The sequence below is a fragment of the Bidens hawaiensis genome, unplaced genomic scaffold, assembly GCF_021521415.1.
Source record: "Bidens hawaiensis isolate Kalapana, Puna unplaced genomic scaffold, B.hawaiensis_p1.1 tig00020321_1, whole genome shotgun sequence".
In the NCBI taxonomy this organism is placed as follows: domain Eukaryota; kingdom Viridiplantae; phylum Streptophyta; class Magnoliopsida; order Asterales; family Asteraceae; genus Bidens; species Bidens hawaiensis.
This window is the reverse complement of record NW_027493087.1, coordinates 53,455-81,218: the sequence shown is the minus strand read 5'-3', so window position 1 is coordinate 81,218 and position 27,764 is coordinate 53,455. Positions and strand designations below refer to the sequence as shown.

Here is a 27,764-nt window from a genome sequence, read left to right as displayed (position 1 = left end):
AATGTCTAGGTTGGTACCCGATATGGTTAACACTGAGGCCAAGAGAATCAAGTGTTATGTGAGGGGATTTCCACAGAAAGTTCGCGTGCTAGTCAGGACGAGTAAACCTGCTACCTTTGACTCTGCTGTCGAGCTCGTAGAGGTGGTTCATGCAGACCTGGCTGCGGATGACGCAGTGGTGGAAGAAGAAAAGAAAGATAAGAAGTGGGTTGCTCCTGTTAAGCGACCCGGTACTCAGTTATGGAACTCCAAAGATAAGAAGCAGAAAGTGTGGGAGAAGAGATCGTGTAAGACCTGCGGAAAGATGCATGGTGGCGAGTGTAAGTGGAGTAGGAGTTCTGAGGTTTGTAGCAAATGTGGAAAGACTCACGGTGGAAAATGCCGGATGGGGTCTAATGTGTGTTATAAGTGTGGGAATGTAGGGCATTATGCCAATGAGTGCAGTGTGAAGCCAACATGTTACAAATGTGACAAGACAGGCCACATGGCGAGAGAGTGCACCGATGGTGAGGCTGGAGGTAGTGGGAAGAAAGATGCTGATCAAGCAAGGCCGAGGACTAGGGCCTACATGTTGACCCAAGAGCAAGCCAAGCAGATTCCCGATGTCGTCACAGGTACGTTTCTAGTAAACGGTATTTCCGCTTCAGTGTTGTTTGATTCGGGCGCAAACAAAAGTTTCGTAGCCACACCATTTAGTAAACTAGCTAAAATGAAATGTTGCCGAGTGTCTGAAACTCTTATGGTAGAAACCGCTAGTGACACTTCGGTTAAAATAATGAAAATGGTTAAGGACTGTAAGATAGAATTGGAGGGACATGAGTTCCCTGTTACTTTGTATGTTATGACCTTAGGAGGGTTCGATATGGTTTTGGGGATGGATTGGTTGTCTGAGTACGAAGCTCAGATAGTGTGTAGGAGTAGGATAATAAGGTTAAAGTCCTTGGATGGTAGTGCGGTGACGGCTTATGGTGATAAGGAAAGTTCTGGGCTTAATGTCATTTCGATGATAAAAGCCGAGGGGTTTGCTAAGGCGAGGGCTGTGCCTACCTGGCGTATGTTGTCAACGCTACGGCCGAGACGAAAGAAATGAAAGATGTTCCTATCGTGCGCTACTACTTAGTAGTATTCCCAGAGGATCTTCCAGGGTTGCCACCGGAGCGAGAGATAGAATTCCAGATAGACTTAGTACCGGGCGCCCAACCCGTCGCGAAAGCACCTTACCGTCTAGCACCGTCCGAAATGAAAGAATTGATGTCCCAACTTCAAGAACTCCTCGACAAAGGTTTCATAAGACCAAGTGTTTCCCCGTGGGGCGCACCAGTGTTGTTCGTGAAGAAGAAGGATGGAAGTATGAGAATGTGCATAGACTATCGTGAGTTAAATAAGCTTACGGTAAAGAATAGATATCCTTTGCCAAGGATTGATGATCTGTTTGACCAACTGCAAGGTTCAAGTTGGTTCTCACGAATAGATCTCAGATCAGGCTATCATCAGCTGCAAGTGAAGAAGGCAGACATCCCTAAGACAGCGTTCCGAACGCGGTATGGACACTACGAGTTCCTCGTAATGTCATTCGGTCTAATAAATGCTCCTGCAGCATTTATGGACATGATGAATAGGGTGTGTTGGCCGATGTTGGATAAGTCGGTTATCGTCTTCATTGATGATATATTGATTTATTCAAAGCGCGAGTCTGACCATGCCGAGCATCTGAGGGAAGTATTGGAAACTCTGAAGAAAGAGAAGTTGTATGCTAAGTTTTCGAAATGCGCGTTCTGGTTGTGAGAAGTGCAATTTCTTGGTCACGTGATTAATCCTGAAGGGATTACCGTGAACCCAGCTAAGATTGAGACAATAACGAATTGGAAGACTCCACAGAATCCGACTGATATACGAAGCTTCTTAGGGTTAGCTGGCTACTATAGGAGATTCATCGAGGGTTTCTCCAAGATAGCCGCACCGTTGACCGGTATGACCCGAAAGTCGGTAGTATTCAGTTGGGGAAAGTTTCAAGAAGAAGCCTTTGAGGAATTAAAGAAGAGACTCACGCAAGCTCCAATCCTTGCTCTACCCGATGGTGACGAGGATTTAGTTGTTTGTGCTGATGCCTCGCATCAAGGGCTAGGTTGTGTGTTGATGCAGAGAGGAAAGGTGATAGCTTACGCGTCTAGACAGTTGAAAGTCCACGAGAGTACTTATCCGACGCATGATTTAGAGCTAGCAGCAGTAGTTCATGCCTTAAAGATTTAGAGGCATTACCTGTATGGCACTAAGTGTACCATCTATACAGATCATAAGAGTTTAAAGTACTTCTTCTAGCAGAAAGAATTGAACAGGAGGCAGAGAAGATGGTTAGAATTGATAAAAGATTACGACTGCGACATTAAGTACTACCCTGGTAAAGCTAATGTGGTCGCCGACGCGCTAAGTCGTAAGAACGAGGAAGTCCTTGCAACAGTTAAGTCATACCAGCTGATTATGAACTCCAGTCTTTTTGAAGAGATGGTCAAGGTACAGTCAGAGGTGCTAGTAGATGAAGGATTAGTTAAGAAAGAAAGGATTTATGGCCAGCAAAACGAGTTGATGGAAAACACGCATGGTGTTAAGACTAGGTTTGACCGTATGGAGATCTCAGAGGTCGAATTTTAGATGAAGCTCATAAGTCAATATATTCGATTCATCCAGGAGCTACAAAGATGTACCAAGAATTGAAAAGAGATTACTGGTGGCCAAGAATGAAGAATGACGTAGTAGATTATGTCAGCAAATGCTGAACTTGCTTGCAAGTCAAAGCAGAACACTAGAAACCTTATGGAAAGATGCAGCCTCTTGAGATACCAAAATGGAAATGGGAACACATCACCATGGATTTCATAACTAAGCTACATCGTACAGCTAAGCATCATGATACCATCTGGGTGATAGTGGACCGTTTGACCAAAAGTGCTCACTTTCTGCCCATACGAGAGGCCATCTCGTCAGAAACGTTAGCAAATTTGTTCATAAAAGAGGTTGTAGCCAAGCATGGAGTGCCGTTATCGATCGTGTCTGATAGAGATACTCGATTCACTTCGAGGTTCTGGAAGAAGTTCCATGAAGCTATGGGAACGAGATTGAACATCAGTACGGCGTATCATCCTCAAACAGATGGACAGTCTGAAAGGACGATCCAAACCCTTGAGGATATGCTACGTGCTTGTGTTTTAGACTTTGGAGGAGGTTGGGATGATCATCTGCATCTAGCAGAGTTTTCATATAACAATAGCTACCATTCAAGTATTGGTGCGCCACCGTTTGAGATGCTTTACGGTAGACGATGTAGGACCCCGGTGTGTTGGGGAGAGATTGGCTAGAAAGAGATGGGAAGCCTAGAAGTTGTGCAAGAAACCTCTTCGAAGTTCGATCAGATCAAGGCAAAAATGAAAGCTGCTCAAGACAGACATAAGTCGTATGCTGAAAAACGGCGACGACCGATTGAGTTTAACGTTGGTGACAATGTGATGCTCAAGGTCTCTCCTTGGAAAGGAATTATCCGTTTTAGGAAGAGGGGGAAGTTGAGTCCGAGGTACATTGGACCGTTTAAAATTATAGATCGTGTAGGCGAAGTGGCTTATAAACTAGACTTGCCAGAAGAGTTAGAAGGAATTCATTCAACCTTCCATGTTTCTCATCTGAGAAAATGTCTAGCGGATGACACGTCCAACGTGCCATAATGGAAATTGAGGTTGATGAACAGTTGAACTACATTGAGCAACCGATCGAGATAGTTGACCGCATGGAGAAGCAGCTTCGTCACAAGGTTATACCTTTAGTGAAGGTGATATGGAAGCATCGCAAAGGTTCAGATGCTACTTGGGAAGCGGAGGATGAGATGCGCAAGTTTTACCCAAATTTGTTTATGTAATAGTTAGGTTTCGGGGACGAAACCTCTTTAAGAGGGAAGACTTGTAACATCCTAGTTTCAGTTGTTATAATAAAAATAAATTTCATTATTTCATAGTGGGTCGTTATCGGTTTAGAAAAATAGAATACGAGTTGGGCTAGTGTTGGGTAAATGAATAGGGGTTATGGAATTGGGTTAGGAAAGAAAGAAGGAAAGACCATGGGCTTAAGCCCATGATCCATAAATATATAAACCCTTAATATCCATTTAATCCTCATTCACACATATTCTATACACCACCCAAAACACACACTTAAGATTTCTCTCTAGTTCTTCTTATCTCTAGCCGAAATCAAGAAGGAAACCGAGCACCGACCCGAGGTAATGATAGTTTAATATTGTACGAGCATAAAACGTTAGTTATAGTCGCGTAATGACGAGCCGACACCGTTAAACCGTTTAAATCACAAGATCCGGGTGGAATCGGTTATAAACCGGACCTAATATGAGTTTAGGGATCACCCTAGCTCAAATCTGGATCAAACGGGACGAAAAACGATGAAAACGGTGGAAGAACGAGTGAGATCTCGTTTTTCCGGCGAAAACGCGGTTTTCCGGCGATGACGGCGCCGGAAAAGATAAAGGTGTCAGGGAATGTTCCCTGACCTAACCCTAGTTCGCTAAGGAAACTTAGAGAACTAGAGGGTGATTCTTTAGTTAGTTCGCTAAGGAAACTTGGAGAACTAGGGGGTGATTCTTTAGCTAGTTCGTTAAGGAAACGTAGAGAACTAGAGGGTGATTCTTTAGCTAGTTCGCTAAGGAAACTTAGAGAATCAGAGGGTGATCCTTTAGCTAGTTCGCTAAGGAAACTTAGAGAACTAGAGGGTGATTCTTTAGCTGATTCGCTAAGGGAACTTAGAGAACCAGAGGGTGATTCTTTAGCTGATTCGCTAAGGGAACTTAGAGAACCAGAGGGTGATTCTTTAGCTAATTCGCATAAGGAAGCCTAACGAACTAGGCTTGATTCTTTATCCGATTCGTTAAGGAAAAGGGTAACGAATTACCCTTGATTCTTTAAGACCATTCGTTAACAAAGATAACGAATTAGAAGGTCTAATTCGCTAAGACCAAAGTAACGAATTGAAGTTAACAGAAGGACAGAATGGTCCCTGAACTTAGAAAGGGATGAATTAATTACAAATAAGCTAGTGATATGGCTAGTAATAGATAATTAATACGAGTAATTGTTATACAGTTAGCCGCGCCCAACTGAAGAAAGGAATAACAATTAACGGTGAACGTAACCGACTTCAGGTGAGTTTCTAGCCCCACTTCTGTGTTATGTTTTCGGGGCTGTGTGCATACTCGATATGTTTGTTAATACACTTATCCTAAGTGATAAGTGTATGCCTTATATGAATGATGTGAGATGTATGAGTGATTGCTTGTTAGTACGTGAACGATCTTCGGATATTGCACGTACTGTCAGGTTGTAGTGTTACGTATAAGGTAAGTATAATGTATTTACTTATATGTATGAATGCGATAAAGTTAATAAACGAAGGAAAGGCATGGTTGTATGGTAACGAAGAGGGACCAGACCCTAATAATATATGTGATGTTAGGGACCAGACCTTAATAATATCTGTGATGTTAGGGACCAGACCCTAATAATATCTGTGATGTTAGGGACCAGACCCTTATAATATCTGTGATGTTAGGGACTAGACCCTTATAAGTTCTGTGAGGTTATAGGGCGAAAGTCTCTTTAAAACGTATGATTATGTATGTAAAGAAAGTATGAAGGTAAGAATGAAAGTATATGCACTTATGTGTGTATGAAAGAAAGTTAAGAGGTTAAGTATGAAATGTAAGAAGGTATTATATGATTATGTGATTAACTAGAACTCACTCAGCGTAGCTGACTTTTAGTATGCACGCAGGTGAGTAGAATGAGGCAGGTAGCTTGAGGAGGACACATGGCAGAGTTGGACGAAGCTGGCATCTGAAGATTTTGCTATGATGTTTTATTTTAAAAGACTATGTTTTGTTTTTAAATGACTATGAATGCTCGATAAGACAAGAATTATGGTTATGGAATGTTATGGTTTGAATGTTTTTAATGTTCCGCGAATGTTTTAATTAACTCTGATATTTAGAACTGCGTTTATGAGTAAATCCAACACGAAAGTAGGGCTACCGGTAACGGGGCGTTACAAGCTACATGATCACTTCAAAGAGATTAGAGGATTAGAAGATTTAACAAAGGCAAAGACCACACCCCCTTCTAATGCTAACAAAGAAGACTGGGAATATCTTTGTGATATGTGATGTGAGACAAAATACTTGGTAACATTTTTTATGATATTTTAACTATTATTTTATTAATCACTATTGAATTTGGTCTAATATTTTGTCTTTTATTTGGTTATATGTACTTGAAGGAAACTAAAAAAAAGGGTTTCAGCACGTGAAAAGCGAAAACTGAATAGTAGAAATGGTTCAAAGAGTACAATACGTTATCACATTGAGCGTGGATTGGATTTGGATTCATCATCGGGTCAACTTGAGACTTGGCGGCTTACTCACTAGGATGTAGAAAAAGGTTGGATATCTACAGATGCGGCTGCTATATATGTAAGCTTAATTTGGTCAGTTCTACAGCTATATATTCATTATTTGGTGAAAATATTAATTTATAGTATTGGTATTCTTTTTCCCCACTTAAAGGAAGATATGATGAAGCTAAGAGCCGAGCATTCTGTGGAAGCAATGAGCGACAAGTCGATAACTGAGAATATACTTGGACGGAGTTCTGTTCGTTTGCATGGGTGGGGACGTGATCCAACTAGTGCTAGTGACACCATAGGTGCTACTCATAAGTCAAAGCGTCTTACTTACGACGAGCTAGTGGATGCACTTGAAATTGTTAAAGGTAAATGTGCAACTATGGAACAAACATTGATTGAGCATAATATCATGCCTCCTCCACAACATACTTTAGGAACTTCTCAAGAAGATGCATTAGAGTGTGGTGAAAAGATTAACGAGTGAAGTGATTTTATTATTTTTCATAAACTCGTAGAGTTTTATCAACATTTTTTGTTTTAGTAGTTGAAGTACTTCAATTTCCATAACTAGTACTTTCCTTCAATGGTTTGAACGATTATGCTTCCAGATTTTTAATTATGTATGATACTTTTGGTCACATTTATATGTATTTATTTGCACCTACATATTTTGATTTTTTTTTTATTTGTATTTAAGGATTATTACCTACACATAGCATGGTTAATATTTACACATAAAACATATTTTTAACAACACATATATATCTCTTTCTACACATATTGAAATCTAACACCTACACATTGAATACCTTCTACCCACACATAATATTACTTTTACCTACATATATATTTATAACACGTGTCAACGTCATTTGCCACGTCAGATGCCATGTTACTTGCCATGTTGGCTTCCACGTCAGCAGCCACTCACACAAATCAGTATACTTTTAACCACACATATTTATTTGTTTTAGCCACACATACATGTGTAGGTATAGCATGTTATATACCTACACATAACTAATGTGTGGGTAGTGAACTATATCTACATGCCTGAGGCAACACATCATAACACTTAAATTATGTGTAGGTAAAGACAATTACAAACACATATTAAGCTTTCACTAACACATACTATATGTGGGTAATGACCCAAATTTCTTGTAGTGAAATGATATTATCGTAAAAAATGTAAGAAATGAATATGAACCACTAGTTTTGTTTTAAGTTTTAAATGCTTAAATAAGAAACTATTAATTATTCTCTTTCTTCAATTAATATAACTAATAAACCATAATACTTATTTATTTAATTAATATAACTAATTAAATTATTATAATTAGAAAATATTAAGAACTCATTTATTTTTATAACTTACTTTTTGTTTCTTGAATTTTTATCCTACACAAGTATAATTTATTCATACATTAAAATTTCTTTCTATCCAAAACTAATTTCTTTCAACTCAATATATTAATATCCATCAACATATACTTACATTGTGATGAATAATACCAAAAAACAATTTTACATGTGTTTGCATTTGATATCAACAAAAAACATACAACCTACACAAAAGCGTATAATCTACACTTATTCTAAAATTAAGACAACATATAAGCTACACACGAAAAACATTTAACGTACACACAAAATTCATCATCAATAAAATACACACGCACACGAAAACATATAACCTACACACAAAAAACATATAACCTACACACGAAAATTTTATCTTACACAAATACAATTTATTCATACGTTAATTTCTTTTCAAAACAAATTTCTTCAAATTCAACATATCAATATTCATCAACACGTAGTTACATTGTTATGAATAATACAAAAAACTATCTTACACATGGTTGCATTAAATGTCAATAAAAAATATACAACCTACACAAAAACATATAACCTACACTTTTTCTAAGAATAAGAAAACATATAGTTTACATATGAAAAACATATGACCTACGCATGTGTAGGGTATGTGTATCTTTGTGTAGTGTATATAATTGTTGATGTCGAATTACATATGTAAGTTATATGTTTTTTGTATGTTGTACGTTTTTATTGCTCAAAGCATGTGTAGGTTATATAACTTTGTGTAGGTTGTATATTTATTGAACTTAAATACGTTGATATATGCTAAAATATTGAGTGGAAATTATTTTTTTAATATAAAGAAATAGTATTATATGAATAAATTGTATTTATGTTGAATAAAATGAAGAATGTGTAAATAAAAAATATAACTAAAGTAGTGTTTTTATCTTTTTAATTATTATAGTTAAATTAGTTAAATATATTAATTAGAGATATTTATTATGGTTATATTAGTTGTATTAATTGGAGAGAGAGTGTGCATTTATTGTTGCATTTACATCTTTTTTATTTATTTTTAAATATTTAAAACCTAAAATAAAACTAGTTGCTTATATTCATTTCTCTCATTTCTTGAAATAATTTGATTTCTTTCTTGAACTTAAACATATATATATATATATATATATATAAGGCCTTATGATTATGAATTGAGTAGTAATAATTGCAGGGAGTTATAATTTACTAGTTCGTTTGTTAAGAGACTGGCCATCTCGAATCAGCTCAATCAGCTTGTCTAGCAATCCTTTCTACCATCCACATATTAGCAATATATTGTATTCGTTTGTATTTGTAAATTAATACACGCAAATGAATACAAAAGGGAGAACACACACATCAACTTTTATTTATTTAACGTATTCGTTAAAGTACAAGATTCATTTTACCAAGACATTATATTGCACGTATATATGTCGAAAGCGGTACGTAAGATGCTAAGATCAGTTGTGAGTTTGTGCCACATGAGCTTGTTTGTACGCAGTTGCCTCTTCAAGAGTGTTGCAACACCTGCATCCACCATTGTAGTAACCTCATCCGCCACAACAACCATACCTACAATATCCACCTCCACGACCACCACCGTTGTTGTATCCACCACGTCCACCACCGTTGTTGTACCCCCTACGGCCACCACCGTTGTAGTACCCGCCTTGTCCACCATTGCCATATCCTCCACGTCCACCATTGTAGTACCCGCGGTCATCATGATCATACTTTGCATCTTTTACCTCACCTGCATCATTGATTGCATGCATCAATGCATGATCATATTATATTGATAATTCAATATAGTAATGCATATTTTATATAATATTTAATAGTGTTAAGATCAAATAAACAATTTTTTAAGATAATTAAAAATTATAAATAACTAGAGTAATTTTGCTAACATCAGAAACATTATGTATTCTACAGTTTTTGATGTACACTTTATTTTTTGTAGTGTAATTACTTTAGTTCAAATCTATAGAATAATTACTCAACTTAATTATTTGTATATATACTATATTAATTTCATTTGTACCCGATCCCAAGCTATATTATTACATACTAGTTTGAGGCCCGTGTACAACACGAGTAGTCTTGAAAATACAATATTTAATAAATAATCAGTATACAAGTAACAATAAACCCGTAAACACTATTAATACTGTAATATCCGAATTTTTCAGATAATAATTATAATAGCTAAATTTTATGATAATAAAATAAGATGATTATTTAAATGATTATGGTTTAATGAAAATTGTATTGAATTTAGAATTTCGTTGGGAACTCAAATTTGATATGTAATCAAATGGTATTAGAGATAAGATAATATATATACGTGGGTTAACTTGTTAACGATAATATATATATATGTATATATATATAGTAACATACGAAAAATTCGAATCAAAATAATAATAATAATAAGAAGAAGAAGAAGAAGAAGGGTGGTGGTTATAGATAAAACTGAAATAATAATATTTGAATTTAAAAATCTCGTTTGAAGCACATATTGATATGGAATATATTGAATAAAGATGTATCTGCTCCAACGAAATCATTGATAACTACCGAAAGAATTTCGCATTATCTCTAATGATTAATAAACTATTTAAACGGTTGCAAACCCTTATTTTGGTCACAAAACTCGCTCATCAATCAGCTCTCAAAATCTGTGTTTCCGACCTCGGCTTTATGTTCCATGGAGGACGTCGCTGCATACCACCCCGTTATTAAACTGCCACCCTTTGTCTTTCTACCATCCTACGATACCAGCCCTACCGCGCAACTGTCAAGGTGAATTATCATTGTTGTCTTGTTCACCGCTCTCACAACGCGTTCAGTTTTATTCGGCTATCTGTTATAGCTACGATCCTTAGCTTCTGGTTTGTACATGATTTAACTTGTTCTAGTACATAAGTTGCTCTTATTAGTTAATTTGTTCCCGCGACGAAAACTTGTGTAATCGGAATCAATGTTTTTAAAGGATGATCTTAAACAAAGGAATTTTCTTTAACTTTCGTTGGGATCTGTTTGTTTATATTTGGATTTTGGCACTCTAAGTAAGGATGTTGAAAGTAATAAACTTAGATATAGGATTTAAGCATATGAAAAGATATAATAGTGCATACTCTATTGTCAAATTGGTGTCCAATTCATTCACGTGAGTAATTAGTATGTACGTATGGATATATGTAGGGGTGTGTGTTGGTTAGAATTAAAACTAAACATAACATAAATAATAAGAATTTATGAATATTCAAACTATAGGTGTTAGTTAAATAAAGAATTGGCTGGTGTTCTGAGTAAAGTTATGCCATGTTATCCTACTTCTTGCATGACAAAAAAAAAGGTTTTTGTAATTCGAAGTTATATATATAAATGTTTATATTTTGAAAACTTAAAACTTTTGGATAATTAGTAAAACGATCACATGACAAGTAGTTTTATTAATAGATCATGATTTATAAGTGTGGCCGTCGCGGGAAAATTAACGAGTCGCCGAATTTAATTAAGTTATATATGTTTAACTCGTAATATAAATGTAACTAAATGATAGGTTCTTATACGTGTTATGGACGACTTGTTCATTTTTGCTTTGATTGCTAAACCAAGGTACGGTTTCTGTTATCGTTTACTCTTAGTATTATATATACATTCCGTTACTTCGTAGTACGGTTTCTGTTTTTACTCTTAGTATTATATATACATTCCGTTACTTCGTAGTACGGAATCTGTTATCGTTTACTCTTAGTATTATATATACATTCCGTTACTTCGTAGTACGGTTTCTGTTTTTGTTACTCTTAGTATTAATTATATTCTGTTACTTGGTAGTACGGTTTCCGTTTTTGTTACTCATAGTATTATATTTTGTTCCTTCGTAGTACGGATTCTATTTCTTGTTACTTCGTAGTACGGTTTCTGTTTTTGTTCACTTTTAGTATTGACTCTATTCCGTTACTTTGTAGTACGGATTTTCGTTACGCGTCGGTTATATTTTGAGTTCAGTTATTTTATATAATATATTTTAGTTATACGACTTTAGTTCAGTACTCTGTTACCCGAGCATTTCTGACTTGTCGTTGGGGCGTCAACGACATGGCACTTATCGTGACAGTGCGTAATCAAAGTTCACGGCGTCTCTGAAAGTACTCATGTAGTACCTTGGCCACTTAGAGGCGTATAGATCGATCTTAGCTCCGACTCCTGACTCCTGACTCCTGACATGGCACTTATCGTGACAGTGCGAAATCAAAGTTCACGGCGTCTCTGAAAGTACTCATGTAGTACCTTGGCCACTTAGAGGCGTATAGATCGATCTTAGCTCCGACTTCTGACTCCTGACTCCTGACTCCTGACTTCTGTTTGAGATGGAACAATGTGTGCACGCTACCCACACCGTCTCCTTGGTGCATGGACTAGCTAGCTGTGTACCCCTCTGTTTAGGCTCTGGGTGTTTCCGTATTACACGACCTATTTATTTTAACATCATCGTCGTGTATTTTAGTAATTATATTTTGTTTCGCTATATTTCTGGTCCGTTTAGATATGTGTATTTGCATTTGATTAAATTTGAGTATATTCAGATTACGTCCCGATCGTGTATCGGATTATGTTTCGCATTTAATTATAGTTCAGTCTAAAACGTGGTTTTATATCCGCAATAGTTTCAGTTTTATTTCAGTATGTGTTTTGTCTTATGTATGCTTTTACCTGTACTATTGTTCTCTCCGTTACTGGGCAATTTTTGGCTCAGCCGTATTTTCTTGTTTGTGTCTGTCTTATTTGCTAACAGGTAATTCGGGAACTCGGGGAGATCAGTGATGAGAGAGAATAATGAAGTTCAAACATAGGTTGCATTGATTTTTTTTGTATTTTGGATTGTGGCGTTGATTTGATATCTGTAATAGTAACACGCCAGCCCGTTCCGAGTGGGGTGTTACAATTATGGTATCAGAGCTAAGGCTCTTTCCTGTAGAAAACATTAACTTTAAAACTTTACCGTAGAAAACATTTATCTTAAAACTTAAACATGTGAGGTAATATGGGTAGACGTCGGGTTAGGGTTACTTTTCAATTTTCTTGCTTATGATTTTGTGATTTTTAAATTTAAGGGTACAAGATCGCTCTAATATTGACCGTACGTTGACATTTATTTCACTTAATGACTTTCTCGTTTATAATAAGTTAAGTGCTTCTACCGCTGTTTTCGCTTACTCTCTACCAAAGAAAACAATAACTTCCGAAGACAATGTTCAACACAGTTGATGAGATCATGATTCGAGTTACTCCTCTATGCTCCATTCAGACTTTGCTATTACTTATGACATCAGACGTTTCCGAAACACTTATACTTTTGAATAGATGCGACACTCAGTATTAGTAAGCACGCATAAGATTTTGGACATCGTTTCTTAATTAGTTTTTCATCACGTCTTTTTTTTTAAAAAGGTTAACTATGTTTTAAGATGCATAATGGAAGGACAGTTAGGACGCGGTCGTAAGGTAAATTGACGATTATGGTCGCGAACGTAATCGTGAATTTACAGGTACGTATGTGTGCTACTAAAAAAAAAAAAATCCATTGTGCATATAAGGTTCCCCTAATACTTTGATACGACCTCATCCTAAGTTTTCACTATTCTGTGCTAGTGTTACGTGCCTTTTGTTATTTATTTAATTAACTATATACGAGTTAAGAAATTTATATTAACATTCAAGACGTGTGTTTGAATTTTTATATTTAAGTCTTGGGTTTTTGAAGTGTCTGATTGGCTACTACTTGTTCAACTTATAAGTCACATGCGTCAGTTAATTGTTTTTAGATTTAGCTATTGAGTGCATGCTAATGTCTTTATTTACCATTTTTTTTAGTCATCTTAAATGTATTCATACAAATTTTCCGTTTTCAAAAAAAAAAAAAAAAAAAAAAAAAACATTATGTTTCTCCCAATCCGTGAAGTCTAAAGTTTCATTTTGAATTTGTTTTTTTTATATGTTATTTAATTTATGCTTAATTATTTTAGCTTAATTATTAATTTCGAGGTCGAAATTTTCTAAGAAGGGTAGAATTGTAATACTCAGACATTCATAGGATATATACTTAATAATTCAGTATTATTCTCACGACTAGGTATCCATCTCTAGCCATTAGTTATTCAATTTTATTTGTTACGTTGTCAGTTATTTGTCTCCAATAAACCATCGCTTCCCAATACCTCTAAATCCCAGTTTCATCTATTCTACCAAAACTCTTGTGGTTTGGTATGTTTAAATTTTTCGATGTCCGAAACAGTGAAAAATTAAATTCTGTTATGTATTTGTTACATCTAAAATTTATTTTCATTATTTATATATATCAAATTTCGAGGACGAAATTTATTTTAAGGAAGGAAGAATTGTAATATCCGAATTTTTCAGATAATAATTATAATAGCTAAATTTTATGATAATAAAATAAGATGATTATTTAAATGATTATGGTTTAATGAAAATTGTATTGAATTTAGAATTTCGTTGGGAACTCAAATTTGATATGTAATCAAATGGTATTAGAGATAAGATAATATATATACGTGGGTTAACTTGTTAACGATAATATATATATATGTATATATATATAGTAACATACGAAAAATTCGAATCAAAATAATAATAAGAAGAAGAAGAAGAAGAAGGGTGGTGGTTATAGATAAAACTGAAATAATAATATTTGAATTTAAAAATCTCGTTTGAAGCACATATTGATATGGAAGATATTGAATAAAGATGTATCTGCTCCAACGAAATCATTGATAACTACCGAAAGAATTTCGCATTATCTCTAATGATTAATAAACTATTTAAACGGTTGCAAACCCTTATTTTGGTCACAAAACTCGCTCATCAATCAGCTCTCAAAATCCGTGTTTCCGACCTCGGCTTTATGTTCCATGGAGGACGTCGCTGCATACCACCCCGTTATTAAACTGCCACCCTTTGTCTTTCTACCATCCTACGATACCAGCCCTACCGCGCAACTGTCAAGGTGAATTATCATTGTTGTCTTGTTCACCGCTCTCACAACGCGTTCAGTTTTATTCGGCTATCTGTTATAGCTACGATCCTTAGCTTCTGGTTTGTACATGATTTAACTTGTTCTAGTACATAAGTTGCTCTTATTAGTTAATTTGTTCCCGCGACGAAAACTTGTGTAATCGGAATCAATGTTTTTAAAGGATGATCTTAAACAAAGGAATTTTCTTTAACTTTCGTTGGGATCTGTTTGTTTATATTTGGATTTTGGCACTCTAAGTAAGGATGTTGAAAGTAATAAACTTAGATATAGGATTTAAGCATATGAAAAGATATAATAGTGCATACTCTATTGTCAAATTGGTGTCCAATTCATTCACGTGAGTAATTAGTATGTACGTATGGATATATGTAGGGGTGTGTGTTGGTTAGAATTAAAACTAAACATAACATAAATAATAAGAATTTATGAATATTCAAACTATAGGTGTTAGTTAAATAAAGAATTGGCTGGTGTTCTGAGTAAAGTTATGCCATGTTATCCTACTTCTTGCATGACAAAAAAAAAGGTTTTTGTAATTCGAAGTTATATATATAAATGTTTATATTTTGAAAACTTAAAACTTTTGGATAATTAGTAAAACGATCACATGACAAGTAGTTTTATTAATAGATCATGATTTATAAGTGTGGCCGTCGCGGGAAAATTAACGAGTCGCCGAATTTAATTAAGTTATATATGTTTAACTCGTAATATAAATGTAACTAAATGATAGGTTCTTATACGTGTTATGGACGACTTGTTCATTTTTGCTTTGATTGCTAAACCAAGGTACGGTTTCTGTTATCGTTTACTCTTAGTATTATATATACATTCCGTTACTTCGTAGTACGGTTTCTGTTTTTACTCTTAGTATTATATATACATTCCGTTACTTCGTAGTACGGAATCTGTTATCGTTTACTCTTAGTATTATATATACATTCCGTTACTTCGTAGTACGGTTTCTGTTTTTGTTACTCTTAGTATTAATTATATTCTGTTACTTGGTAGTACGGTTTCCGTTTTTGTTACTCATAGTATTATATTTTGTTCCTTCGTAGTACGGATTCTATTTCTTGTTACTTCGTAGTACGGTTTCTGTTTTTGTTCACTTTTAGTATTGACTCTATTCCGTTACTTTGTAGTACGGATTTTCGTTACGCGTCGGTTATATTTTGAGTTCAGTTATTTTATATAATATATTTTAGTTATACGACTTTAGTTCAGTACTCTGTTACCCGAGCATTTCTGACTTGTCGTTGGGGCGTCAACGACATGGCACTTATCGTGACAGTGCGTAATCAAAGTTCACGGCGTCTCTGAAAGTACTCATGTAGTACCTTGGCCACTTAGAGGCGTATAGATCGATCTTAGCTCCGACTCCTGACTCCTGACTCCTGACATGGCACTTATCGTGACAGTGCGAAATCAAAGTTCACGGCGTCTCTGAAAGTACTCATGTAGTACCTTGGCCACTTAGAGGCGTATAGATCGATCTTAGCTCCGACTTCTGACTCCTGACTCCTGACTCCTGACTTCTGTTTGAGATGGAACAATGTGTGCACGCTACCCACACCGTCTCCTTGGTGCATGGACTAGCTAGCTGTGTACCCCTCTGTTTAGGCTCTGGGTGTTTCCGTATTACACGACCTATTTATTTTAACATCATCGTCGTGTATTTTAGTAATTATATTTTGTTTCGCTATATTTCTGGTCCGTTTTGATATGTGTATTTGCATTTGATTAAATTTGAGTATATTCAGATTACGTCCCGATCGTGTATCGGATTATGTTTCGCATTTAATTATAGTTCGGTCTAAAACGTGGTTTTATATCCGCAATAGTTTCAGTTTTATTTCAGTATGTGTTTTGTCTTATGTATGCTTTTACCTGTACTATTGTTCTCTCCGTTACTGGGCAATTTTTGGCTCAGCCGTATTTTCTTGTTTGTGTCTGTCTTATTTGCTAACAGGTAATTCGGGAAATCGGGGAGATCAGTGATGAGAGAGAATAATGAAGTTCAAACATAGGTTGCATTGATTTTTTTTGTATTTTGGATTGTGGCGTTGATTTGATATCTGTAATAGTAACACGCCAGCCCGTTCCGAGTTGGGGTGTTACAAATACAGTCGTTGTACAATAATTTTTAAAACAATTTTAAAGTAAAAGATAATTATAAATATCAAATGTTTGAAAAAATAATATGAAGTAAATATTAAATTAACAAATTTGACGTATAAACTTTAAGGATGGTATATAACTATTATTTTACTATTACAAATTTGTTAAAAATGGTGAAGATTAATATATGAGTGATAAGTGGCAAAACTTGTAGCATATTATTAATGAGTATAAATATAAATATGCGGAAACAACTATTTACTCTCGTTGGAGGCCACTTCCTTAGCCGCGGCGATTTCCGAGATAACCAGGAGAACAGTTGCAAAAGCAAGGGCAGCAAGAAGGAATCTCTTTGAAGCCATGTTTTGACTTGCTAAAAGAAATATGTGGAAGATTGAAGAAGGATGAAGAATGAAGAACTACACTTGCGTATTTATACAAAAAAAAAAAAAGTTGTAGCGATGCAATTTTATTGCAGTTTGGTTGGCTGGTGAGGAGATGGGACCAAGCTTTCATTGCCTTTGACATTTCTAAATAACATAGCATTAAAACCATTCTTATCATGTTGCTCTACGTACCTACATTTTTTCTTAGTAGCGGTTGTAAGTTGTAACTATCTCTGATAGACCGATACCTTAGTGAGTCTTTCTGAAACGAGATTCAACCATTCATACTGATTTTTACACTCTATGACTAACTCGTTCAAAAACATCATCAAAGAGGAAACTCAGCTTTATTAAAAAAACCCACTTGAGTCAGTTTACATATACCTGAGACCTTAACATCTTAAGCCTCATTGGACTAGAAAGTTAATTCTACAAGCCTATTTTAATTAATCGTATTTAGTTTCTAAAAAGATCAATAATAAAGACAAGTTGAAACCATCCACAATTCTAGACATATGCATAGTTATGTCTCGAGGTCCGTTTTTCTTTCATCTATGCATTTACAGATCCTATTGGTGTTAGCCTGTTAGGTGTACTCGAAGGAATTTATGGAAGAAGAAGAAGAAGAATAATAATAATAATAATAATAATAATAATAATAATAATAATAATAATAATAATAATAATAATAAAGTAAAAAAATGTGATTTTACTTATGATCTATACTAAAAGGGGTTTAACAATACCCCATGATTACTAGATGTTTTGCTATTTACATATACAACTATTAAGTCGCAATGGGGGAGTATATGACCACACTCGACAAGCAAAAGGTTGAAGTTGTAGAATGGGAAACGACTTTCAATTTAGTTGACATTATTCAAAGCACGTCTCTCACCAAGGACTTACCTCCAACACGCTTATCCATTATGAGTTATCTAGTTCTAGAGTTTGAAACAAATAAATTAAATTAACGTGTTAACTGCACAAATCAAGTAGTGTGTGTGTGTATAACATAATGTAATTATAGTGTGGTGTAATTACAACATACTGTAATTACATTACATATATATATATATAATTACACTAACTGATTGCATAGTTAGCATGATTTTTTTTAGTTCGATATATATGTAATTAGCAAAATTAGTTAGAAATCAAGGTTACTCTCGAAAAGATGCATTTATTGGCATTGGACGAGACCTTCCAAAATAGCTTCACACGTCAAATATATCACTAGGTGCTCCATTAAGTCAAAGAAACTGGTTGAAAAGACTTGCTACAATTTGCAATTGGTTAACAATATTGTTTTGTAATTTTTTCAAGTTTAATATTTGTTATTGTTTTGAACAAATCACATAAAAGAAAAACTATTCGTCGACCGAAAAACTCTCTCACCCGACCTATATTTGACTGGCAGCTGACCGCTTTTGCGTTAACCACCCTCGATTGGCCACAATAACTTTTTAAAAACCCGACGGAATCAGTGGCGGATCCAGGAATTTTTTTTGGGTGGTGCACTACTTTTATATGTTTCAATTTCACCGAGTCGGGTATATAAAAATCCGGGTCGGTTTGAGGTTCGGGTCGTTTCATAATAAAAATACGATAAAATAATAAAAGAGACACCGTCATTAAAAATTAAAAAACACATAATATCAATACAATAGTCTTTATGAATTAAAAAAAATGCTTATAGTTGTTCCCTACGAGTCTTCATCTTTTGAAATCGTTACATTACTTCTTCAACCGAAACTTGTTGGAGGAATTCCGTTTCAATGTAACAAATGCAAGAATCGTTCATGTATTCATCACCCATCCTATTACGCAAATCCGTTTTCACATTCTTCATTGAAGAAAAACATCTTTCAACACTTGCGGTTGCAACCGGCAAAACCAATGATAACTTTATTAAACGATACACCAACGGATAATCAATGTGTAATCTTGTTTTCACCATCATTTTAGCAAGATCACCTAAGCCACTCAAGTTGGAAAACCGCTTATCTTCTTTCACGTTAGTAATGTAGTGGCCAAGTTCATATACAAGCTTATCCTTTTCATCAAAATCAAAATCAAAATCACATGGATACATCTCGGCCAAGTTTATCAAGTTTACTTTACTAAAGGCACTAAAATTACAAGACGGGCTCAAAGAACTCATATTAGTAAGCAATTTAGTGGTTACCTCATTAAAGCGGCTTCCAAGCTCTTGAATTTGCATATCGAGAACCGTGTTGAAATTATTAACCACATAATGATGACGATTGGTGATACCGGTCTTCTTTCTTTTAAATCTCGGGTCAACATACTCGGCTTCCATATCAACCACTTCAATTTCATATTTTTCACAAAAGGATGTGACATCTTCCAAAAGTGAGTCAAAACCTTCAAGTCGATACCTTTTTAGGCCTTCATCAGTTAACTTAACTAGCTTAACTGCATTCAACATATCTTGATCTTTTCTTTGAAGCGTTTGACACAATGTGTTAGTAACACCCAAGATGTATTTCATCAAATGTAAATAAAATACAAAATTAAAAGTTTTTATGAATTCTTGAAGCCCACGTGATTCATTTTGGTAATTTGAAAACTCTCCCCATTTTTCTATATATTCAAGCACGTCAATAACACTAGGATATAAAGTAAGCAAACGGATAATTGTTTTTTCATGAGAACTCCAACGTGTATCCCCAGCTCTTGCAAGTGACAATTCTTGATTCTTTCCACTCCCGGTTTCAACCTCCGAATTCAATCCCAAACTTTCTCTTTGACTTTCTCTTAACAAATCTATTCTTTTACAAGATCCACCAACAACATTTACTAAATTTGATAATTCTTTATAAAGTCTGTAAATCTCATAATGTTTGGTTGCAAGGCCCACAACAACAAGTTGAAGTTGGTGAGCAAAACAATGAACATAATATGCCGAAGAATTTTCTTTCAAAATTAAAGCTTTCAAACCATTAAATTCACCGGACATGTTGCTTGCACCGTCATATCCTTGGCCTCTTACTCTACCAATACTCAAGTTCTGGCGAGCAAATAGGTCATCAATTGCAGCTTTAAGAGATAACGCGGTTGTTTCCATAACATGAACAAGGCCAATAAATCGCTCCTTCACAAATCATAATTTATCAACATATCTTAAAACCACGGCCATTTGTTCTTTTTCAGAAATATCTCTCGATTCATAAACTAATATGGAAAAGACATCATCATTAAGTTCTTCAAATATCCTCTTTAATACTTCTTCTGCAAAACAATTACAAAGTTCTTTCTGGATTGAGGGAGACGTCATTTGATTATTCCCGGGAGCATTACCCAATATAACCTTACCAATTTCTTCACTTAGTTCTCCAAACACTTTTAAGAACTCAATAAAATTTCCCCTGTAAAGAGATTCTTCAGACTCATCATGACCACGAAAAGCTAATGAACCATTCAACAATGCTTTGGTAAGTCTAGCCGAAGCATGTAATCGGATTCTATATTGTTTTTTATGTAGATCTGTTCCCTTATCAATGGCCACAGGTATAGACTGAGCTTGGTTAAGTAAGTCTTTCCCCTTTTTACGTGCTTTGTTGTGAAAACTATTGATTTTTCCAACATGATTGCTAAATTTCTCCCGACACATATTCCAACATCGCAATCCTTCACTTAGAAATGCATCATTTTGTCCACTTTCCTTAAACAAGTAACAATGCAAACAATACACTTTATCCGCTTTGACACTATATTCCAACCAATTTCCAAATTCACTAGTGTACCATTCCTCATTAAAGCGTCTTAATTTACCACTAAAATTTGTTAGAGGACAATCATGCCCGGTTGGTTGACATGGACCTCTAAGTAGATATGCCCGTCTAATTTCATCTTTTTGACTTGGGTGATAAGATGAAATTGGTTGCCTTTCGGAAGGATCCCATGGTAGATCATCCAAATTTATTTTTAATGGTTTACTACTTGAAGATGATGATCCAAGGTTCGATGGTTCACTTTGATAATATTTCTTCATATTCAAAATACCTACAAATCAATTTCAAACTAACAAATTTAAAACTAAGAAACTAACAAAAACTAACAAACTAACAAATTAAAACCAATAATCTAACAAACTAAAACTAAATTTAACAAATAGCTTAACAATTAAGTAGTTAATAACACCTAACAATTATGAACAATAATCTAACAGTTAAGTGTTAATAACACTTAACAATTATGATTTATGAACAATTAACATTTAAAAATAAATTATTACCTTCAAAGTGGGAGCCGGGAGGATTCGAGACTGATAGGGACGGCGGTGGACGGTGGTCAGTGGGCAGTGGACGGTGGTCAGTGGGCAGTGGGCAGCGGGAGTGGCTGAGGGTGGACGGTGGTTAGTGGGCAGTGGGCAGCGGACAGCGGTGGACGGTGGTCAGTGGGCTGGGCAGTGGCAGGCTGCGTGCTGTAGTGTTGTTGGTTGCCTGTTTGCGATTTGCGAAGAGACTCAAGAGAGGCCAGAGGCGCTGCAGCTGCTTTGCTTATATTATAAAAAACCCTAACATCAGTTAGGGTAACTTAGTAAAAAAAAAAAAAAAACTATTAATAACGGGAATAGAACCTGCGACCTCCGGGTTACAAAACCCACAAACTACCAGCCAGGCATGCACTTTATATGTTTTTAAGATGGTTCCTGTATAATTTATAGGGTGGTTCCTTTATTATTTTCTATATATAAATACACTATAATTTCGAAACTCGGGTGGTTCCGCGGAACCACCCGTTACTACCGTAGATCCGCCCCTGGACGGAATATAAAAAACCAACCGTAGATTAAACACTCGACTGCTTAAACAGTCGGCCGGCCGACCTTCTATGAAAAATTTTTGTCCCGTAAATTATTTTACGAGTATGTTAGATTTGTGGGATGACAATATAGTTCAATCAGCCACGATGATAGATTTGTCGGCCAAAAATATAGCTCAATCGGCATGCTTTTAGGAAATTGGCGGTTGTTTTTGTAATTTGTTGGTACTGTAGAATAGAACGGTCGGCCAACAGAATAAAATGACTATTTTGAGAATTTTTATTTTTTAGTTAGATTGGCTATTAAGATATTGTTTAATCCTTTTAACGGGAACCTTAGGAGCCCGTAATGGGCGATAAAATAGCCCAAAATGGGGCGATAAATCTTTGGCACACTGCCCCCATACGACAAAGAGGCGAAATGTGGGGGGCGATGAATTCTTGTCGTCGTGCTTCACTTGTGTTTTATTATTATTATAAATGTTTGTGTGTGGTATATATATATTGGGCTACATCATTACACCCCTAAAACAAAAATCACCATTTGCTGGTTGGGTGCCCCATGACGTAAAACGCTCCATTTTAAAGTCCATCTACTACACATAGCCTTATAACATAACATAAAATAAGAAATCCTGATAATTAGACGTGATTTGAGTCTAGATACCTAAATGGACAATTTGTTACGAAATATCTAATTGGATCACAAACAAAAGAAGCGTGTCAAGTGTCATTTTTTATTGAAAGTAGAAAGATTAACGAGTACATGGTGATAGACTTATTATATATGTGACATTTAAACACTATAACGTTTTAAATGCACATATCTATGTTGAAAAAGTACATAATTAAGTAACAACATGATGCATGGCTCGTTTAAGATACTTAGATATATAATTAGTTGTGAGTTTGTGTCTCATGAGCTTGTTCGTATGCATTTGCCTCAGCAAGAGTGCGGCAGCAGTTGCACCCTCCATTGTAGTAACGACCACAACAACCATGCCTGCAATATCCTCCTCCACGGCCGTGGTAACCACGGCCGTTGTTGTATCCACCACGTCCGCCACCATTGTTGTATCCACCACGTCCACCATTGTAGTATCCATGATCATCATGACGATACTTGGCATCTTCTACCTCATCTGCATCGTTTCAAGAATGCATGTAAATATTATTTGATTATTCATGCACGTCTATGCAGTCGATATCGCCAATATATCACCATCGGTTATCGGTCCTCGACGATATATAAACCAGAATATCGGTTCAGAATATCGGTACCGATAATATCAATGATATTGACCGATATTTGATTGATATTGGACTAATATTTGACCGATATATCACTGATACTCCCGATATTAGTGTTTAAAGTCTTAATTATCAACTTTTAGTGTTCAATGTTAGTGTTTTAAGTCTTAATCAATTCTTACTTTGCTAGATTGTTAGTGTTTTGCAATTTACAAAAGGTTAATTTGTTCATGGTAAGAGGCTATATTGAATTATTAGTGTTAAATTTCTATATATATGAGTTTTACATGATATTAAAATTAACAATATCCCACCGATGTTTCACTGCGATAACCGATATCCAATATTTTTCCGCATTAACTGCTTAGATGCACGCGTACAAAATAGATATAACGAGTGGGTATTGCCCGTTTTGAATAAAATTTATACTGAAACGTAGATAAACATAAGGGTGTCGCGAAATATATTTGTAACTTTATAAAACTTATTTTTTGAGAGGAAACAAATATGTTGCATGGATTGAAAACCATAAAAATGGATTCTAAACACAACCATGTTTGTTAAGGTATGATTAATTATATATGTAGCCTATAGTATATAAATAAAAGGTGAAATTAAAATTAAAGAATATATAAAACATAAAATAAAACTATGAAAATAACCAAACTTATACATATATCAACATATAAAAATATGTGAGTTGTAACCATTCATATGTTACTTTTAGTTATATAGATAATTAACTCACTCTCATGGTTGGAGGCCAATTCATTAGCAGAAGCTATTTCAGAAATAACTAGGAGAACAGTTGCAAATGCAAGGGCAACAAGAAGGAATCTCTTTGAAACCATGTTGACTTGTTTCTATAGAAGAAATATATGTTAGAAGGGTGAAGAATGAAGGAGGCTATCCCTGTGTATTTATACAAGAGCTTTTCAAGGATAAAATTTTATTTTAGTTTGGTTGTATGGTGAGGGGATGGGCAAGCTTTCAATGCTTTTGACTGTTTGATATTATAATAAATCCATTCATATCTTACTCTATGTGCCTATCTTGTTTTTTATTAAATTTCAATTATTAAAATTATCTATAAGAAAATATAACTAGTTGAGTTCCCGCACGATACGTTATAAATTCGGTTGGTGATTTGTTATGATATTAACACTCACTATAGATAAAGCCTAAAAATTAAAATTGTGATAAGCACAAGAGGATAGGATATTAGTACATGTTTTTGTTGATCAAAAACTATAAGAACAGATGTTGTTATAAGTTACGATAATATTGGTACCGTGAAGAGGTAGGTCCCAGCAGAGGTGGTTAGGACCCGCAAGACTCCCTTAAAAGGAGACGTCTGCGCAGTTGAACACGCAAGACTCCTTAAACGGACGTCTGCGCAGTTGAACCCGCAGACTTCACCATAGGGACGTCTGCGCCGCGACCTACCAAACCCGCAGGACCCACCACGCTCAGAGTTGTGACGACCTCACATGCGGTACGCAAGCTGGTCTCGCAGGAAATGCCTCCCTATGGTTTCCAAGTATCCGCCTGTTCCCGCATGTACGGATACCCGCCATTAGGGACTGGCCACCCGCGCAGCATGGCTACACGCATAAGGCTCAAACTCGTAATAATTCAGTAGTCACCTGAAGAAGGAATGAGCAAAGCCGGGAGCATTCCCGCATAAAGGCGGGAGGGGGAAAACTCCCGCCTAAATGAGCCAGTCCGTATAATAATGGAGGATCTTTTGTGTGATACCTGACGAGGTATGGACAAAAGATCTGACCAACGATACGACAGCTCACTGACAGCAGCATGGCAGACAACACGCCACAGCACTGTGACCAATAGCCGCCGCCTGCTCACCAACTCCTGCCATACCACGTGCCTAGCCTGTAGTTGGTGGAAAAGGAAAAGTGAACAGCACGCCTGGTCACTGTCAGCCGCTGCCTATCCACCAATTACCAGCAGAGCACGTGTGTAGGCCACAGTTGGCATAGTAGTAGGCCGGCTAAACCTCCTTGGAAACCCACCTTCGGCTATAAAAGACATCAAATGGTATTATCATTTCATTATCTAATATCTTGTATAATTTACCTGATAACTGCTCTAGTATTCTTAATATACTTTTATATTCAAAGAGTAATATAGACTGATTCTCACGCCGGAGGGTGGTCACAAAGAGGAACCCCCCCCCCCCCCTTTCTTAGTGACGAGCTCACGGTGTCTGTTTTGCAGGTTATCGGAAGAACCATCTTGCCGGAATTAACCCCTCGTGGGAAACGTCTATCTAACCCCCAGGTTACTCGTAATCTGTCGGGGTTCGACTGGTGTTTCTTCATACCGGTATCGATGTTATTAGCTCAGAATCGAGTTTTTCACAGTACGCTATTTACTATAAAATTTTGTTTAAACAAATTTATGCTAAAATGTTGTGAAAAAAAAATTGAACACACATGCGACGAATTCAACATTTTAGAAAAAGTTATGTAACTTCAGGTTTTTCAATTCAATCATTTAATTGGTTATTTGTGTTCGATTCCGCCATTGATTGAGGTCGACGACTCAAGTTAGACGGTTGGCTATTCGTGTTTTTAGGACCAAAGTTTTGCCGAAACTGAACTGTCGCGTATGTTGAGTCGAGAGAACGCTGGTTTGACTTCTTTTTTTTTTACAAAATAATTGAATAAATTAGTTAAAAGCAGTAGTAAAACGTAATGAAATAAAGAAAAACACCTAAATTAATAGAATTTTTTTTTGAATCACCTATTATAATTAATATTTTTCTACTAACATAGTGCACATGCTTGATTAGTTGCGTACCCTTCAATATTATTCTCGTTGCTAGAAAAAATACCTTTACCAACGTGAAATGCATTTTAAAGTAAAAAAAAATCCATTATCATGCAACTTATTCAAACCATTGATTGTCTTTGATCATTGATTCGATCTTTACTTTTCCGCTCTTTCTACACAAGAATATATACAAAATTCATTTTATTAGAACACAATCACACACATATAGTGATGCAAAGGCTCTTTGTCACGCATTATACAATAATGGAAATAACAAATCAATGCATTGGATTTTTAAAATTCAACACCATTATTGTTGTGTAAACTTATCTTCTGTAATGCATCACGTGATGCACTTAACATCAGGCATGGTTCTCTGTTTTAATATTTCTTCCATGATCATGTTAAATGTTTCCTAGCTACCTCAATTAGTGTTTGGTTGGTGAGTTTGGGTATTAAAATTTGGATATAAACTCAATGTAGCTTTACAAAGGTAAAATAAAAATAACTGATAAAAATTAAAATGTATTATTTTTTATAGATATCAACTTAATTTTCAAAAATTTAGATAGAAAAATAAGTATCATGAAGATAAAAAAGAGTACATAAATATTTTAAAAAATGTTGAGCTCAGTTCGAGCTCAAGCTAGTTAACTAGTGTAAGAATTTGCGCTAATTTGAGACTATTCGAGTTATAATGCTAGTTTTTAATTATATTTTGAAGAGTTCAAGCTAAATTAAAATTTTGTAAATTATTTTCTTTATGCTTGTGCTAGATTTCAAATATCGAGTCAAATAGGTATGCACGAAGCCAAAGTTACTAGATACAGTTAGAATCATTTATTCATTCTTTTTAGACCCCTTAAAGTGATACATTTTTAGATGTGTACGATTATCTGTTGTGTTGTAGGCGAGGAAGGGTGCGAGCAGGGGTACTGGGGTGGCCACATAGATAACGCACACCGCAACAGGTCTTTGTGAGCATGAGCGCGAGGACATCATATGTTGGTATACTAATGGCTACTTCTTGTAATGTGTTACCGAGCTGTCTAGTTTGCATGAAACCACAATAGATCATTATAAGTTGCTTTGATGTTAGGGATACATGCTTACTACAATATGAATGGACCTTGAAAAATGTGAGTGACCTGTTTAGGTTTCATGAAGCCATTATATAGCCATGGCAAGTTATTTTGGTACCAGAGGCGCATGCTTGTTATAACTAGTACACTAATATATGCGTAGTGTAACAAGCAAGAGACGAGTTATAAAGCAAACCACACAAAATCAAGCCACTAATAAATATGGTGACATAAACCACAACCAAAAGGCATAAACATAGCTTAAAAGACACAAATGATTCTCAAAAGGCACAAATGAGCCTACAAGGCACAAAGTGAGCCTAATAAACACAACTGAGCTTAAAAAGCTCAAAGGGATCCCCAAAAAGCATAATAAGCCCAAAATGCTCAAAGAATCCCAAAATGTACAAAGGGAGCTCAAAACACATAAGCATAGCCTAAAAGGCA

At 35.6% G+C, this 27,764-nt stretch overlaps 4 protein-coding genes across 4 annotated transcripts; all 4 read right to left on the bottom strand.

Annotated features, from left to right (window-relative positions):
- Positions 1-9,151: 9,151 nt before the first annotated feature.
- On the bottom strand, positions 9,152-17,422 carry LOC143560249 (uncharacterized). Its single transcript, XM_077048588.1, has 2 exons — positions 17,274-17,422; positions 9,152-9,574 (listed from the first exon to the last, which is right to left on the bottom strand). Exons 1-2 carry the CDS (start codon positions 17,371-17,373, stop codon positions 9,372-9,374), a joined length of 303 nt encoding a protein of 100 aa, XP_076904703.1. The 5' UTR covers positions 17,374-17,422; the 3' UTR covers positions 9,152-9,371.
- A 1,707-nt stretch (positions 17,423-19,129) lies between these two features.
- On the bottom strand, positions 19,130-20,488 carry LOC143560264 (uncharacterized). Its single transcript, XM_077048601.1, has one exon. The coding sequence runs from the start codon at positions 20,486-20,488 to the stop codon at positions 19,130-19,132; it is 1,359 nt and encodes a 452-aa protein (XP_076904716.1).
- Positions 20,489-20,524: 36 nt separating this feature from the next.
- On the bottom strand, positions 20,525-21,034 carry LOC143560263 (uncharacterized). Its single transcript, XM_077048600.1, has one exon. The coding sequence runs from the start codon at positions 21,032-21,034 to the stop codon at positions 20,525-20,527; it is 510 nt and encodes a 169-aa protein (XP_076904715.1).
- Positions 21,035-23,035: 2,001 nt separating this feature from the next.
- LOC143560248 (uncharacterized) lies at positions 23,036-24,492 on the bottom strand. Its single transcript, XM_077048587.1, has 2 exons — positions 24,188-24,492; positions 23,036-23,330 (listed from the first exon to the last, which is right to left on the bottom strand). The coding sequence occupies exons 1-2, from the start codon at positions 24,288-24,290 to the stop codon at positions 23,086-23,088; spliced, it is 348 nt and encodes a 115-aa protein (XP_076904702.1). The 5' UTR covers positions 24,291-24,492; the 3' UTR covers positions 23,036-23,085.
- Positions 24,493-27,764: the final 3,272 nt, after the last annotated feature.

Bases quoted from the DNA above. Each gene is read 5' to 3' on its own strand.
- LOC143560249 (XM_077048588.1), bottom strand. From the start codon at position 17,373: ATGGCTTCAAAGAGATTCCTTCTTGCTGCCCTTGCTTTTGCAACTGTT. The intron at 9,575-17,273 runs GTAAATAGTTGT...TCAATGATGCAG, and splicing joins GGAAGTGGCCTCCAACGAGA to GTGAGGTAAAAGATGCAAAG.
- LOC143560264 (XM_077048601.1), bottom strand. From the start codon at position 20,488: ATGGAAACAACCGCGTTATCTCTTAAAGCTGCAATTGATGACCTATTT.
- LOC143560263 (XM_077048600.1), bottom strand. From the start codon at position 21,034: ATGTGTCGGGAGAAATTTAGCAATCATGTTGGAAAAATCAATAGTTTT.
- LOC143560248 (XM_077048587.1), bottom strand. From the start codon at position 24,290: ATGGTTTCAAAGAGATTCCTTCTTGTTGCCCTTGCATTTGCAACTGTT. The intron at 23,331-24,187 runs GTGAGTTAATTA...GAAACGATGCAG, and splicing joins ATTGGCCTCCAACCATGAGA to ATGAGGTAGAAGATGCCAAG.